The sequence below is a fragment of the Peromyscus californicus genome, unplaced genomic scaffold (assembly GCF_007827085.1).
Source record: "Peromyscus californicus insignis strain IS unplaced genomic scaffold, ASM782708v3 Scaffold_20__1_contigs__length_68692818, whole genome shotgun sequence".
Lineage (NCBI taxonomy): Eukaryota > Metazoa > Chordata > Mammalia > Rodentia > Cricetidae > Peromyscus > Peromyscus californicus.
Genome location: NW_026294503.1, coordinates 9233801 through 9248535, shown reverse-complemented (window position 1 = coordinate 9248535; position 14735 = coordinate 9233801). Strand labels below are relative to the sequence as shown.

Here is a 14735-nt window from a genome sequence, read left to right as displayed (position 1 = left end):
GGTCTTCAACATCCAGAGCTGTCCATAAAGTCAGCAGGGTCTGACAAGTCCTCCTTAGTTCTTACATCCCACCTGTTTATGAATTCTCAGTGACCCTTGCTATATCCAAAAAGGGCTGGAAGCTCTTACCCACTCAAAATCCACTGCTATGACTCTCTAAAATTATGTAATGATCCTAAGTAAACTTTCTAACTGCTCTTCAACAAAGATCCTTGATTTTTTCTTTGATATTAGCTGTCATATTTATTGAGTCCAGTATTTGAGACTATGTAGGTATATGTCTCAGTTATCACTTCCAATTATAAACTGAAAATACTAAATAAAAAATACTAATGTAGATACAGAATCCAGAGGCAAAATTCCTCAATGTGATTTTTAAAGAAATCAAACTCAACACATTTAAAATACAAATTAGCCACATTTACTTAATAGCTATCATACTGGACATCACAAATACCACAAAACATTGCCATCATTACAAAAGAGGTTTCACTATATAATCTAAAATCTATAACTTAAAATCTAAACACCCTCGACCCCGCCTTCCACTCAGAGATCCTGAGATAAGTGCATACCTGGATTGTTTCATCCCTATATAGAACTGTTACACCATCACCACTGACTACATTAAACTGTTTGTAAACAGACCTTTGGAAGGGCTGGGGGTGGGGTATTTAGCTAGTAAACATGCTTCTTGAGCAAGTATAAGAAACTGAGTTTTTATCTCCAAAAGCCACGTAAAGGCTTGGTGGGTATGGCAGCCCACTTGGAATCCCATATTCTGGGAAGTGGAGACAGCAGATCCTCGGGGCAAGATGGCCGACTAGACTAGCAGAAATGCAAGTTCAGGGAGGCTCTGCTCATTAAATAAAGCGGAGAGGCAGTGAAGGAGACACCCAGCATCAACCGTGGGCCTCCACTGAGCCCACACAAGCAAACATGAATGCATATAGACGCACACATCACATATAAATAAATATGCAATAAAACAAAACAAAACAAAACAGAGCTTTCGAAATTGAAGTCTTTAAGATAATGTGGGTTATTTTTCCGTGGTTGTTTTATTTATTTTTGCTATCTTACAGAGTTTCTTCTATTTATTCATAAAATAAGGAATGACTGTTTATCCTAAATGCCCAATCAATTGGTTGAGCTTTGTCTTAGGGATACTGATTTCTATCTGATCATGTTTTGCTCTTTTGATTAACTGCAAGTGAACAAAAACAAATGTTTAAATCTCTGACATTTGTACTTGTTCTTAAAACGTGTTCCCTTTTCTACAGTAGCACCAAGCATGGAGTAAAAACTGTGGAGAGTCTCTTAATGATAAGGCTGCTGGTGACCACACAAAAGGATCTTTTATGGAGTGCCCTCTCTCCTCATCTGCACTATCGATCTCTGAGGTTTCAGTTATCTGCTGCCAATCACAGTTGGAAAATATTAACTGAAACCATGCGAAACTATATAACAGGCTATAAGTTCCACACCATTCTAAGTAGCATAATGAAATTTATATCTCCATTCTACCCACATACACTCTCTATGTCCAGTGCACCTACCCTGTTGACGTCACTCAGCCATTAGTCAGTAGCCACCCAATCAAATCAACTGTTACTGTATCATTATTTTACAGTGGCGTTAAAGTTCAAGAGTGGCCAATCAGAATGCAGAACACTGGCTGGCATTAGTAAAATTTCATGGCTTGCTTCACACAGTTCTAAAGGTTCTGAAAACGAACCAGCAATACAAAGAGTTCTCTTTCGGGTACATGATTCAGCATACAGCATTTTAGCAGCTGAAAAGTCAAGCAGATCCTATCACAGAATTTATTTCAGTGACCTTGTGGTTCAAATCCAAGTCAACAAAATATAACCTTTTGTTTTGTTTCTCAAATTAAGCACCCTGACAGTTATGTGAACCATTTCATCTTAGCTCTCTGTATTTCCAAAGCACAGATACAAAATTCAATAAAAATTTCAGCAAATTGAGAGACAAGTTAAATTACCCAAGTTAAAACAAACAACTTTTTGAAACAGAAGGATTAGGGAATAATCAATTCAAAAGTTCTGGGCTATTATCCACCCTCTTTTTTTATTGGATCATTTTTCATCAGCTCTATATATACACAAAACATTATAAACGACTTAATGTTCAGCTCAACAGTGTGTGGCTGAGGTCTATGAACAGTATTAAAGATGCCGATGGCCCACTTTCGAGGCCGAAAGAACGGCTCACTACTGAGATCAGAACTTAAAGACCTAACAATAGCCATTTTAGCAAAAATGTTTCCAGGACTACGCCCACCTCTGCTGTCCTCTATTATTACCTCCCAGCCAGGGGAAGAAAAGGACCAAGATGGAGAAGAGAACCAGCTTTAACATCTTCTCACAGGCAAGGTAACAAAGGAGTACAGAGTTGGGAAGGGGGAGAGATTTGGGAGAGGTAAACCATACCCCCCCTTCGCACTCCAAATCCAATGTGATCTAGGAACCAGACACAGTAAGAAGATAGGTGGGGTTTTTAAGTGAACACCCAGTTGAACTGCTTGCTTTGCAGTGCTCAGCACTGAATTCAGGGCCTGGGGTATATTCATCAAGTGTTACACCCCTAGATTTTGCGACTGAAGTTTTAAAATAAGGACAGCTACATTAAACATAGTCTTTTAGGTACTAAAAGGTAAATGAAAAGAAAAAAATAAATGGTGCTATTTAAAGGATACTGTCATCAACTGGGAAAACAAGATGGCTGTAACAGAGTTTGGCAAAAGTTGGTGCTTATATTAACCTGTCAAATCCACTGATCTGTATTTACTTACAATATGAGTCAGTAAATATTTAAAGAGTATAACATGTAGGCCAGTGGTTCTCAACCTGTGGGTTGTGACCTCTGTGTGATCGAACGACCATCGAAAACACAGATATTTTCATTATGATTCGCAACAGTTACAAAATTACAGTTATGAAGCAACAACGAAATAACTTTATGGTTGGGGTCACCACAACATGATGAATTGTATTAAAGGGTCACAGTATTAGGAAGATTGAGAACCACCAATGTAGGCTATTGTCCTAACCCTAACAAGAACAGTGTTTAAGGTGGGAGCATGTTTTAAATTATGGATTATGCTATGTTTCTTTGTAATTTTTATAGAGAACAATGTGATTGCATCCTTACTGTGCCTCCACTGTGTCTTAACCACCATTTTCCTGAGGAGGTTTAACTTAAAAGCCAGAAGCTGACTAAGTGAAGGCAGCCGCCCTGAGGGGTCAAGGGAACAGTATTACGTGGGCTATTTGTAGAAAGTGTAAAATCAAAAGGCCTGACCAAAGTTTTCTCTGGTCTTTCTCTAAACTGTCTATGGTAAAACTATGCCATCATTATCCTTTGAAACCTGAAAAGGTAAGAAGCGAGATCTCCAGCAACAAACTGGGCTGCCTATAGGCATCTAAGTGTCTGTGACAGGAAACATGGCTGACGGTGTTTTTCAAGGGAGGAGACAGGTATGTGGACATGTCAGCTGTCAGAAACAACAGACCTATCTCAAAGCGCAGCAGAGCCTAAAGGACACAGATGCAGGAATGACTCTGGCCCAAACCCAGCTGCAAGGCCTGAGGAATAAAATTCTCATTGTAAACGAAGACTGCTTAGAAATCTTAACAGTACGGTGTGTTTGAGACAAACGTATGCACGCTGCTTCTCAGAATCAGGACAAGGTGGGGAGCTGCACTTAAGCTAGTCAGGTGTTCCACCTGTAAGCTGTGTCCACAGCAACCACTCGCTGTGATTCAGAAAGCAAGCAAACTTTTGGTAGAGCACGTATTTCCTGCCTTGTCTTCCGAACCCTGTACCATAGCTTCAGAGACATGCCACCTTTCTCACATGCCATGTCCAAGCTTTATCGCCCATCAATCTCACTGGTTTTGCTCTATATGACAAGACTCTCACAGAGCTGAGAACCTGAGATTATTTAATCCCACCTCGTTCACAAACAAGGAACCACAGAAGTTATTGCCAGGATCAACCCACCCACTCACGGTGGTCACACTGCTGTGACATCTCAAGGCCTCTTTAAACTGTGAGATTTGGGGCAGTGTAAACCTTAAAAAGAAGGCACTATGAATTCATCAGCAGGTTCAAGAGAAGAGACATTTGTAGAGCTTCTGCAGCTGTAATTCTGAAGGAAATGGCAGACCGAGTGGTGCTCAATGTATGCTCAGGAACGAAAGATCCATATGTGTGTGCGCATCCATTAGGTATTCATTGCATCCCTTTCTAGTTGGGTAGCCCCACATATTGCATAGCCACCCACTCAGAGGTTGATCAATAATAGCACCTGTCTTCAAGTAAGAAACTGAATTTCATTAAAAAAAAACAAAACCAAAACTCTTTACTCAGACATTGCAAGTACCGTTCTGAATTCCTGGTCTCAACTTTAAAAGGATTCTTAATCCAGCCAAAAACTTTACAAAATTACCCCCCCACACCTTTAATTTTTTTTCCCCTAACTTCAAAAACAGGAAAACAGGGGTTCTCATGAAGGAAGACAAAGTGGACAAAGTAAGGAAAAACATAGTTAAAGGGACATGCTGACACTAGATTTTAAAAGTCCAGTTTCTTCAAGTTACACACCCACAACACAAGTGAGGAATACTCATTACTTCAAGGCTTCAAAAGGAACAGGGGTGCCTAGTTATGGACAAATTTTATGGATTTTGTACTTTTCTCTACTTTTGAGAATGAAATGTTCATATATCCACCCTGAAAGCACCTATAAACATATTGAAGACAAGCTGAAAAAAAAAATACATGAATGACTGATCCCACTGAAAGCCAATAACGCCGGGAAAACTACCATATGCATTACACCAAAATACGTATGCAGCACTTGACACTTCTCAGGGAGGGATCAGAACCGTGCCATTAAAAGGTCTTTCAAGAGTAGCCTAGAGCTGCTGGGGTGGAAGAGAGGGAACACAAAAGTTCAAGGCAAATAATAAGTGAGAAAAAGTTCCCGGGTTCGGCCTCAAGAGAACACACGGCGTGCAAAACTCACTTCGGTTCCCAGACGAGGGAAGCGCTTTCGATTACAAAGTACCATTTGTTTGGTTTGCTTTGGGTTTGTTTGTTTGTTTTTTAAGCGAGGAAAGGAGTCCTGGCAGCGGGCACGCACCGAGTCCAACCGGGGACCAAAGCAAAGGCCGCCGAGCAGACGCGGGCGTTCTGGAAGTCTAACTCGGTGCACGTCACAACTGGTTGGAGGAGGCCAAGGAGAGGCAGGATCCCACACTGAACCGGGGGGACAAGTCGGTGGCGGCGCCTGTCCCGGGTCGGAAGGGCCACCACCAGGCAGCTGCCAGTCTCGTTGGGGGGGGGGGGGGGGGGGGCTCGCACACCTGCCCGGGCCGCACACCTGCCCGCGCCCCCCTCGGCGTGGCGCCGCCTCCCGGTCCCCGTCCCGGTCCCCGTCCGCGCGCGGGGAGGCGAGGCGCCGCAGGGACTCACCGGGGCACTCACCGGGCCCCTCGGGGCTGGCCGGCGACGGCGGCCGCTGCTCGGCGGGCCCGCAGCCGGGGTCTCCCGGGGCCGGCCCCCTCAGCAAGTCCTCGAAGCGCACCTGCCGAGCTTCGCTGCCGCCGCCGCCGCCGCCGCCGCCGAGCCCCCACAGGCGGCTGGCCGTGCCCCGCAGCAGCCGCCCGCTCTTCCCGGTGAACGTGGTCAGGTAGTCCATGCCGCCGCCACCGCCGCCGCCGCCGCCGCCCGTCGCCACGGTTCTCGGGGCCGCGGCCGCCGCGCGACAGCGCCCGCCCAGCCTGCCGAGCCGGGGGCGGCGGCTCCGCGCCTCCAGGCGAGCGAGCGAGCGAGCGGCGCGGGCCAGGCCTCCTTGGGCCCGGGGCGGACCATCATCGGGCCGCGCGTCCGCGGGGGGGGGGGTGGGGGGGGGAGAGCGGGCGCACAAAGTTCCGGGAAAGTTGTGCTCGTCGTTCCCGCGCTCCGCCACGGGCAGAGCTTCACCGAGCAGAGCGTGGCTCGTCTTCCGGGACCGACCCCAAGGTTAGACACTCCGGGACCTGGAAATCTCCCGGGCCGGCTCCAGCCGCCCTCCCCCACCTGCCTGCCGCGGTGGAGCAGACCTGCCCCCCCCATCCCGCCCCGCCCCGCCCCGCCCCGCCCCGGCCCGGACCCAGCCGGACTTTCTGGACCGCCGAGGAAGGGAGGACCCTTAGCCGCCAGCCCGAGGGCAATGCGGGGCCCACAGCCGGCCCCGACGCTCTGCTAAACTTCCCCGGAGTTTAAGGGCCTAGCAAAGTTTTTGCTAATGGTGTTGGAAACTTTGTGTGTGTGTGTGTGTGTGTGTGTGCGCGCGCGCCATATAACAACTTGCACCTTTAAAAACATTTTAAATTTGGTGGCGAAGTACTGATGATGGCGACTTTAAATGTAAAGACTACAGTCATACTTTTAAATAAGGCAGTGGCCATGTTTAAAGTTGGCTGTGAGTTTATGAACTTTTGCTCAATTGACTTTGTAGGAATCCAGGGCAGTGAAGGCTCTGAAGATCAACGGATCTGCCTTTTAGGTGGAAAACAAGGCACTGAGAAAGATCAGTGACTTTTGACACACCCTTACGACTCGGGTTTTGTTTCCTGTGAGATCTGGTTAGTCTTTTCATGCCTGTTTATAGCTTTGTTAGTTTCCCCACAAATTAAACAAGCTCTCTTTTTTGGAGTCACCAGTATATTTAAAGTATTTGAGGATAAGTTGTGATTGCTCAGGACATTAAAAGGCTAAAGTCTCTGAATAATGGAGTCCAGAAAATGGGGAACTTATTTTGCCCAGTTATAATCCCTCCTGAGGCTGCTGCCCTCTGATCAACGTTTTAAATCAGTTGACTCATCTTTTTTTCCACACTCTCACCCTTACCAGTTTAAATTCTCACTTGATTGAATGAACTTCAGGATCCTAACATCAGCATCAACTTTATACCTGGTTACAAATATAGATTGTGGGCAGCATCCCCAGAGTGCCTCATTTACAGTGCTTATGAGGAAGAGGCCGAGGGAATTGCATTCTCAGCAAGCATTCCTATGTTCCGAAGTGTTGCTTGGTTTAAAAACTGCTCCAGTCTTCCATCTGTATCTCTTAAGGACCTCTTGGTTAGGCCATGTAATGGACAGTGTTTGTGATCCCCCAAACTCAGATGGTCAAATCCTAATCCCACATGATGGTTTATGGAGGTAATTAAGTCTTGAGGATGACATCTTCCTGAAAGGAACCAGTACCCTGGTAAGAGCAGCCTCAAAAAGCTCTCTGATCTACCTGCAATGTAAGGATCCACAGCTAAGAGTCTGTAACTAGAAGAGGGCGCTGCCCACAAAATCTGCCCTTGCTTGGCACCCTGAATTTGGATCTCTGGACTCCACGAAATCAAGTTTTGTTATCCAGAAACCACCCAAGAATGGTACTTCCTGTTAAGTTTGTCTTGTTTATATCTGAGAATTACATTTCAATAGAAAACATGGCTGGGTTCAGTGCCTCCACTGAGTTCTTTGAGTCTCAGCATGCTGCTAGCTAGGTTTGTGAGCACAGGCCTGCAATCCGGCTAACAACGGAGGACAACAAAGATTAGAAGTTCAAAGCCAACCTGGCCATTTTACCAAGACCTTGTCTCAAAATAAAATTCAGAGAGAAGGAGGCTAGAGAAGGGGAACAGATGGAGAGAGAAAGGAAAGAGGGTGCTTCAAAAATACTTTTAAAGAAAAATCTGGATAAACTGAAATACTTTTCTAGGGTGTGTCTTCTATTGTCTTACTAAATTTACTTGCTTTGTGATTATCATAAACAAATAGTGTTTGCGTCCTTAATGCCCAATTAATCTTGTGTTTCTATATGCCAACAGTAGGAATCTGCATTCTACTGTTTCAAAGACAATTTTATAACCCGTTAACCCCTGCCTCCGTTTTTTTTCTGCATCGGTATCACAGAAGGCAAGAGCTGCTGGACCAACTGTGTACCTTACTGACTGAATACAATTTGATGCAATGCATCTGGACCCTAATATTTCCTATGTAATCAACCTCTTGTTCTGTGTTTCACATTTCTCATCTCTGCTGTCATCATTCCAGTGAAGCACCGAAGTTATCACTCCAAAATGTTACATTACCTTCCACATGACCCAGAAAGTCATGGGCCATCAGATGCGAACGCTCACTTTACTCCCCACCCCCCTTTTTTTTCATCTTATGTTCCTATACAAGTTCCTTTCCATACTTTGCCTCAGAAAGAGGTCCTCAGTCCTGTCCTAGCCTCCCCCTAAAATCTGCTTTGATCTTGGTCTGGTTGGCGTTGCCTGTGACATGCTAGCCTGTGAGTCTTCCTATTGCGCTCTCCCTACATTATCTCCTTTGCTCTTACCCTCGGTGGGCAACATAAATCTCTGTTGTCCTTAAAAAACCTCCCTTGCATACCATACTCGCTTGGAGGTTACCTTTCACTTCATTTTTAATGTCTTGTTGCTGACGTGTAATTTACGTTCCATAAAATCCACCTGTTCAAAGTATACAGATTGAGGAAATATCATGAACAACTTTGTCTTTAAACAGTTCATCATGTGAAATAAGCTTGACTGTTTGCTAGACACTCGCCATTCTACCTGTTGCCCTAAGCAATCACTAAGCCGCTCTCTGTGGACTTGCTTTAATAAGCATCTCATATTAAGAAGTCATGTAATATTGACTTTGAGGGCCAGCTTCTTTCACTGCATGTCCCAGCCCCAGGTCTTCTTCATACTGTAGGTGTATCTATCTGTACATCACATAATGCTGCCCTGGACAGAGACCCCATTTATTCATTCATTAGTTCTTGGATATTGGGATTTACCTGATTTGATGGTTATTATTAATAATGTTGTGACCATCTGTGCATCTAAGTTTCTTTTCTGATATTATATTTCACTTGAGTATATACAAAAGAGTGTTAAATTTATGGTTTTTAATCTACATATTGAAGCATTCCATATTAAACTCACAACTATTTTCTTTACGGTCATGGAACAATTTATCCTTGAGTTCATACGACATTCCAAGGTGATCCAAAGTGCCAATTTAAAAGGAGGAAAGTAAAAAAAGAACAAAGCTAGAGGCCTTGTGTCTCCCAATTTCAAAACATAAAGTTACAAATTGTATATTGGCCTAAAGATAGACATATAGATCAATGGTATAGAATTAAGCATTAAGAAATAAACTTTTAACGGTATTGGTTTTCAACAAGGATGCCAAGGACATTTAATGGGTGTTTGTGACGGGCGGGGTGGCGGGGGGGGGGGGGGGGGGGGGGGGGGAATTTACTGTCTGCAACAAACAGTTCTGGAATGACTGGTAGCCACATGTCAAAGAAAGAGCTTAGATTCCTCCCTCATACCAAACACACGTTAATTCAGTATGGCTCAAAAACCAACTAGGAGCTAAAACCATCTAACTCTTAGAGGAACATGGGAGGTGCCAAAAATCTTCACAGTCTCGGATTTGACAAGACTCTAAGCAGTGACACCAGAAGCTCACATAACCTAAGAAAAGAATACTTGAGCCGGGCGGTGGTGGCGCACGCCTTTAATCCCAGCACTCGGGAGGCAGAGCCAGGCGGATCTCTGTGAGTTCGAGGCCAGCCTGGGCTACAGAGTGAGATCCAGGAGAGGCGCAAAGCTACACAGAGAAACCCTGTCTCGAAAAACCAAAAAAAAAAAAAAAAAGAAAAGAATACTTCTAGTCAGTGAAATGCAGTTAGCTGCCAATAAACACCAGTTCCTTCTATTAGAATAATGGACTACTGGTTGTGTAGACAACAGGTATGTGGGGATAAAGTGTGGTACTTCCTGCAGAGGGCATTTGGGCAGAATCTACACATTTTAAAGCATATAAACTTTAATTCAATAAGCACACTTTTTTATGATAGGTCCTATTTATGTCTGAAATGATACAGTTTCCTGTTTACAAAAGCAATATATTAAAAACACTTTAAATGGTAATAAGCAAATAAATAAGATGTTTATGTATTCAAAAATTAAAATCCACGTGTTCTTGCTGGACATAGTAGCATGTGCTTGTGACAACCAGCACTCAGGAAGCTTAGGCAGGAGGACTGCTGAAGCCAGCCTGGGCTATGTAGTAAGACTTACTCATATATATATATATATATATATATATATATATATATATATATATATATAGAGAGAGAGAGAGAGAGAGAGAGAGAGAGAGAGAGAGACAGAGAGAGAGAGAGAGAGAGAGAGAGAGAGAGAGAGGAAAGCAACTTTCAGAATACCTCCTATCTGTGCTTCCATTTTTGAAAATGGAACAAAGTGTATGTATCCACATATAAAATTTTGTTAGCACATATACGAAAATAGTAGCTAACCCTGGGAGTTCAAGACTGCAACCTTAGCTATTAGGGAGCTTAGGCAGGAAGTTGGAAAGTTAAAAGTCTGTCTTATAAAATGAGTTCAAAGCCAGATTGGACCACTGTTGAAACTACGAATATGAATCAACACACACACACACACACGCACACACACACACACACACACACACACACACGCACGCACACGCACACGCACACACGCACACGCACACGCACACGCACACGCACACGCTCAGGGGGTGGGGAGAAATAGACAGAGAAAGAGAAAGAGAAAAAGAGGAGAGAAGGGAAGAAAGAGACAGAGACAGAGACAGGCACACTCACGTGAGGGGGAGAAAGAGAAACACAGCAAGAAGAGAAAGAAGAAGAGAGAAGGAGAGACAGAAATAGAGACAGAAACAGAGACACACAGGGGTGGGGAGAAACAGACACACAGAGAGAAAGAGACACACACACACACACGCACACACACACGCACACACACACGCACACGCACACGATGTACAGGAATGGGGATGTGGCACAATGGCCCAGTGTTTACGCAATGTCTGAGGCCCTCACTGCAATCCCCTGCATCACAGAGGAATTAGAAAAGAAAGGCAGCTGTTGCTTTCTGACACAAGTAACCTAGGTTAAGTGGGAGGGACTGAATTTTCGTTGTTGTACACTATGTATCCATAGCTTATTAGAATGTTTTTATAAGTTAAAAATATTTCAATGAGTCTATTCTGTCTTCTAGGAAGTAGTGAGATTGTGCAATATTAAACTACTGTTACTCAGCCCTGGCTAAAAATATTTAAGATAAAAAGCTGTATTTCTTAATCACCAGGTCTTACTACACCAAGTGCAATCCATTCTTTCTCTGCAGGGGTAATCTTTCTATCGATTTAGGTCACTGGAGCACAGTATACATGGCTCAGAGTGCAGTGTCACCCCATTATTAAGAACACAAGCCCTAAGGCCTGCCTTCGGTTCCGGCGTTCCCACTACTAGTAGTGAAGTGGGAAGCAACTGACTTAACCAATCCATCCTGTGGACTCCTTAGCTATGAAAATAGAGAAGCTGAGAAGATTTAATAAGGAAGCATGAGCCCAGGCTGGGAGACAGCTCAGAGGTACAGTGCGTGCTGTAGAAGCATGAAAATTCAGTTCAGCCCTCACCATGGGTAGAAAGAGCTGGCCACAGTGACACACACATTGAATCCCAGTGCTTTCATTGACAGGTAGATCCTTGGGGCTTGCTAGTCAGCAACTTTAGCCTAACTGAGACCCCAGTGAGATCCTGTCTTAAAAAAAAAAAAAAAAAGTGTGCAGTTCCTGAGGAAAAACTCCTACCCTATCACAGATATGTAAACGTGGGCACACACACACACACACACACACACACACACACACACACACACATGCCTTCTGTGTGTCTTATGTGTCTAGATGACTATCTGAAATATATTAGTACCCTAGTAAATGTGAGTTATTTTATAACTTTTATTATAACAATTATTATCTTGCTCAATGCAAGAAATAATTGTATGGGAAGCTAATACAGAGTCTGGGGAGATGGCTCAGCAGTTAAGAAAGCTTGCTTCTCTTCCAGAGGACCCAAGTGTGGTTTCCAGAACTCACATTGGTTATCTCATAACCAACCACACATAATTCCAATTCCAGTGAATCTGACCACCCCTGCTTCTGGCCTTCAAGGGTACCTACACACATGTGGCGTACAACGCACATATACATAAATAGAAATAAAATCTTTTTCAAAAAAAGGAAAAAACTAATACAGAAGACATCATTAATTATGTTGGTATTCTGGGACCAATTTTAAAATAATCCTGACATGTATGTAGACTTTCCAATCAGGAAAAAGTTGTGAAAATGTAATACATGTTTTCATCAATCAGACAGTAAATTTTACCCTCTTGCCTTAAGTCTCAAACACAATGGCCATATTTTATTCTTAGATAAGGAGGAGTACTCTACCTTTTCCATAGTGATATTTTGTCTCGTTGAAATAATTTTTTCATTATCTTTTTAAAAGAAAAAGGAAATATATACACATAATAAAAGTTCAAGGAGTATAAAAAGTTATATAGTGATACGTTTTCACCTCTTTGCAAAATCAAGGCTCTGTGATTTCTTTTGTATCCCTCCAGGAATACATAACATATCCATATGTATATGTGCACTAGTGTGAGCATGTAGTGTATGTAGATATATGTACCCTTGCATTTTAAAGAAAAAAATGGCAATTTATTATATCAATTGTTTTACTTAAATTTTTATCAAAGCCTTTCTATATTAAAACATGTTAGAGCAACTTCATTGTTGATATAGTTTTAGAATTGAATTTATTGTAGTCTATTGAACAAAGCAGTGTTGTGAGCTCCCAAAGTATTCAACTTTATGACATTTATTAACCACAAGTTATGTGAAAAGCTCACGGAAAAGCATTTTGCTCATTGGTTGGAGCTGTGTGCATGCATGTGCTGACATTATTAGCTAATTAAAGAGCAGTTCCCTTAGATCCCCCGAATTTAAAGAAAGTCTCCCCTGACACCATGACTCTGAGGACGCATTGTTCTTTAGATTTTGGAAACAACTGCAGTATCTATTGTTCAAAATAAGGTCAGTAACTTACCTTTCAACATAAAAAGTTTCAAGTAATCCCTTTTTAAAAGCTGTCTGTGGATCAAATCCAGCATCTCTAGTTCATGTTAGCAAATGCTTTTCCACTGAGCCAAATCCTCAGCCCATCAAGTAAGACAATTTTTGCTGAAAGTGGGAACTTGGGAAAAAAAAAAAAAACAATTGACAAGGAAACTAGAAAGATCACTCTGATTTTATTATTGTACCCCAAAAGTGTTATATCCAAGCATTTGAAAACAACCAGAACTGTATCTCCAAAATATATTGGTTTGTGCTTTTCAAATTTTCCTACTGGGTTAGTATTTGTAAGTTGGCTGTGGCAGATGAAGTCCTGGTTAATATTGTCTTTGTGATCCTTCCCCAGGTCCCGCTCCTATAAGTCACACCTTGCCAAGCTCTCCCAGTTCAAACTCACATCTTATCTTTTTGCAAATCTGACATCACGGTGGCTTTTCTATTAATAACCCTCTCCTGGCATTCTTGCTGGCTCACTGAAACTATCAGGGAGAGATTTGCTACTATGTTCATTACTTTTTTCAAAATACTTTCTAATGCCAACTATATTATTGGATCTTGGAGGACTGGGATTTCACCTGAAAGCAGAAAATGTAGACCTTTTCCTCAAATTGAAGTACCTGAGCAGTGAGCATCTGATGCCAAATCGTTACACAAAATGGTAAAATGCAATTCATATTCTCATGAAAAGGCTAGCCACATTAATAAACACAGAACAAACCTGGATCCTCAAGGATCAGACTATGTCAGAACATCTACCCGGCAACTACTATGGCATAGAAATGTCAGGAGTCAGATTTCTGATGGGAGAAGCAGAAGCAGTGATGGGGTCAATGAAAGCTACACTGAGCAAAGATGTTTCAAAAGCATTAGGAAACAGGGAATGTATCTCTTACACAATCAGTACATCAAGAACTGTCAGTTAGCCTACAGCTTGACTTGGTACAGGGCCAAACTCGGACTACCCTGGACTGTAACTGTTCTTTTCTTTTTTAACATACTTTTTTTTTTTTTGAAATTCAAAGCCTTGGTGCTTCTCTGTCCACAAAAAGGCTACACTTACAAAATAGGAGAGTTCCAGTGTGTTGGAGTACTAAAAAAGAAGATGATAACATAGTTAGCTAGAACTATGATGGCAACATTAAAGCTTTGCTATTGTAGGTAGAGTAGGAATGGACCCAATGATATTGCCCTACACTTATAATCATTACCATCCGTACTATGCACCAAATAACTGGTTTTTTTTCCTAATTCAGAATATTAAAAAGTCAGTTCCCACACTTGTCAGAAAATCACTTCTATGTCAGTGAAACAAAATGGGGACCTAGCAATACCATCATTAAGAATTATAATTAAAACCCAGTTCGTAATAATTCACATCGACTTAACATAGAATTATTTCAGTACTATTTTTACATCCTACTAAAAGTAATAATTATAATTACCTAATTATAGCCTCAAATACTCCATACATGGAATGAAGCAGCTTCTGGGGCTTCTGGATCACTTTCACTCAACTGATTGAGTGAATGCCAAGGGTATTAAGATACCTACCTACACTTGTGAGAACCTAACAAAGGAGTTTAGGAACAGGGTGATCAGAATCTCCAGGGAGGAATGTTTTATTGTGAAGACAAACATTCTAATTTTCCTTTCTAACAC

General features: G+C 42.5%; 1 protein-coding gene across 6 annotated transcripts in view; it reads right to left on the bottom strand.

Annotated features, from left to right (window-relative positions):
• The window catches only part of Oxr1 (oxidation resistance 1), a 398709-nt gene that overhangs the window by 63007 nt on the left and 320967 nt on the right, over window positions 1-14735 (bottom strand). For 2 of the 6 annotated variants that reach the window (XM_052747733.1, XM_052747734.1), the window contains exon 1: window positions 5515-5743. The exons of 3 other annotated variants lie outside the window; for them this stretch is intronic. In XM_052747733.1, coding sequence (XP_052603693.1) covers window positions 5515-5728 — 214 coding nt within the window. In that variant the 5' untranslated portion in view covers window positions 5729-5743. Of the gene's footprint in view, window positions 1-5502; window positions 5744-14735 lie in introns of those variants that run through there. One more of the 6 variants, XM_052747730.1, reaches the window with a different exon arrangement.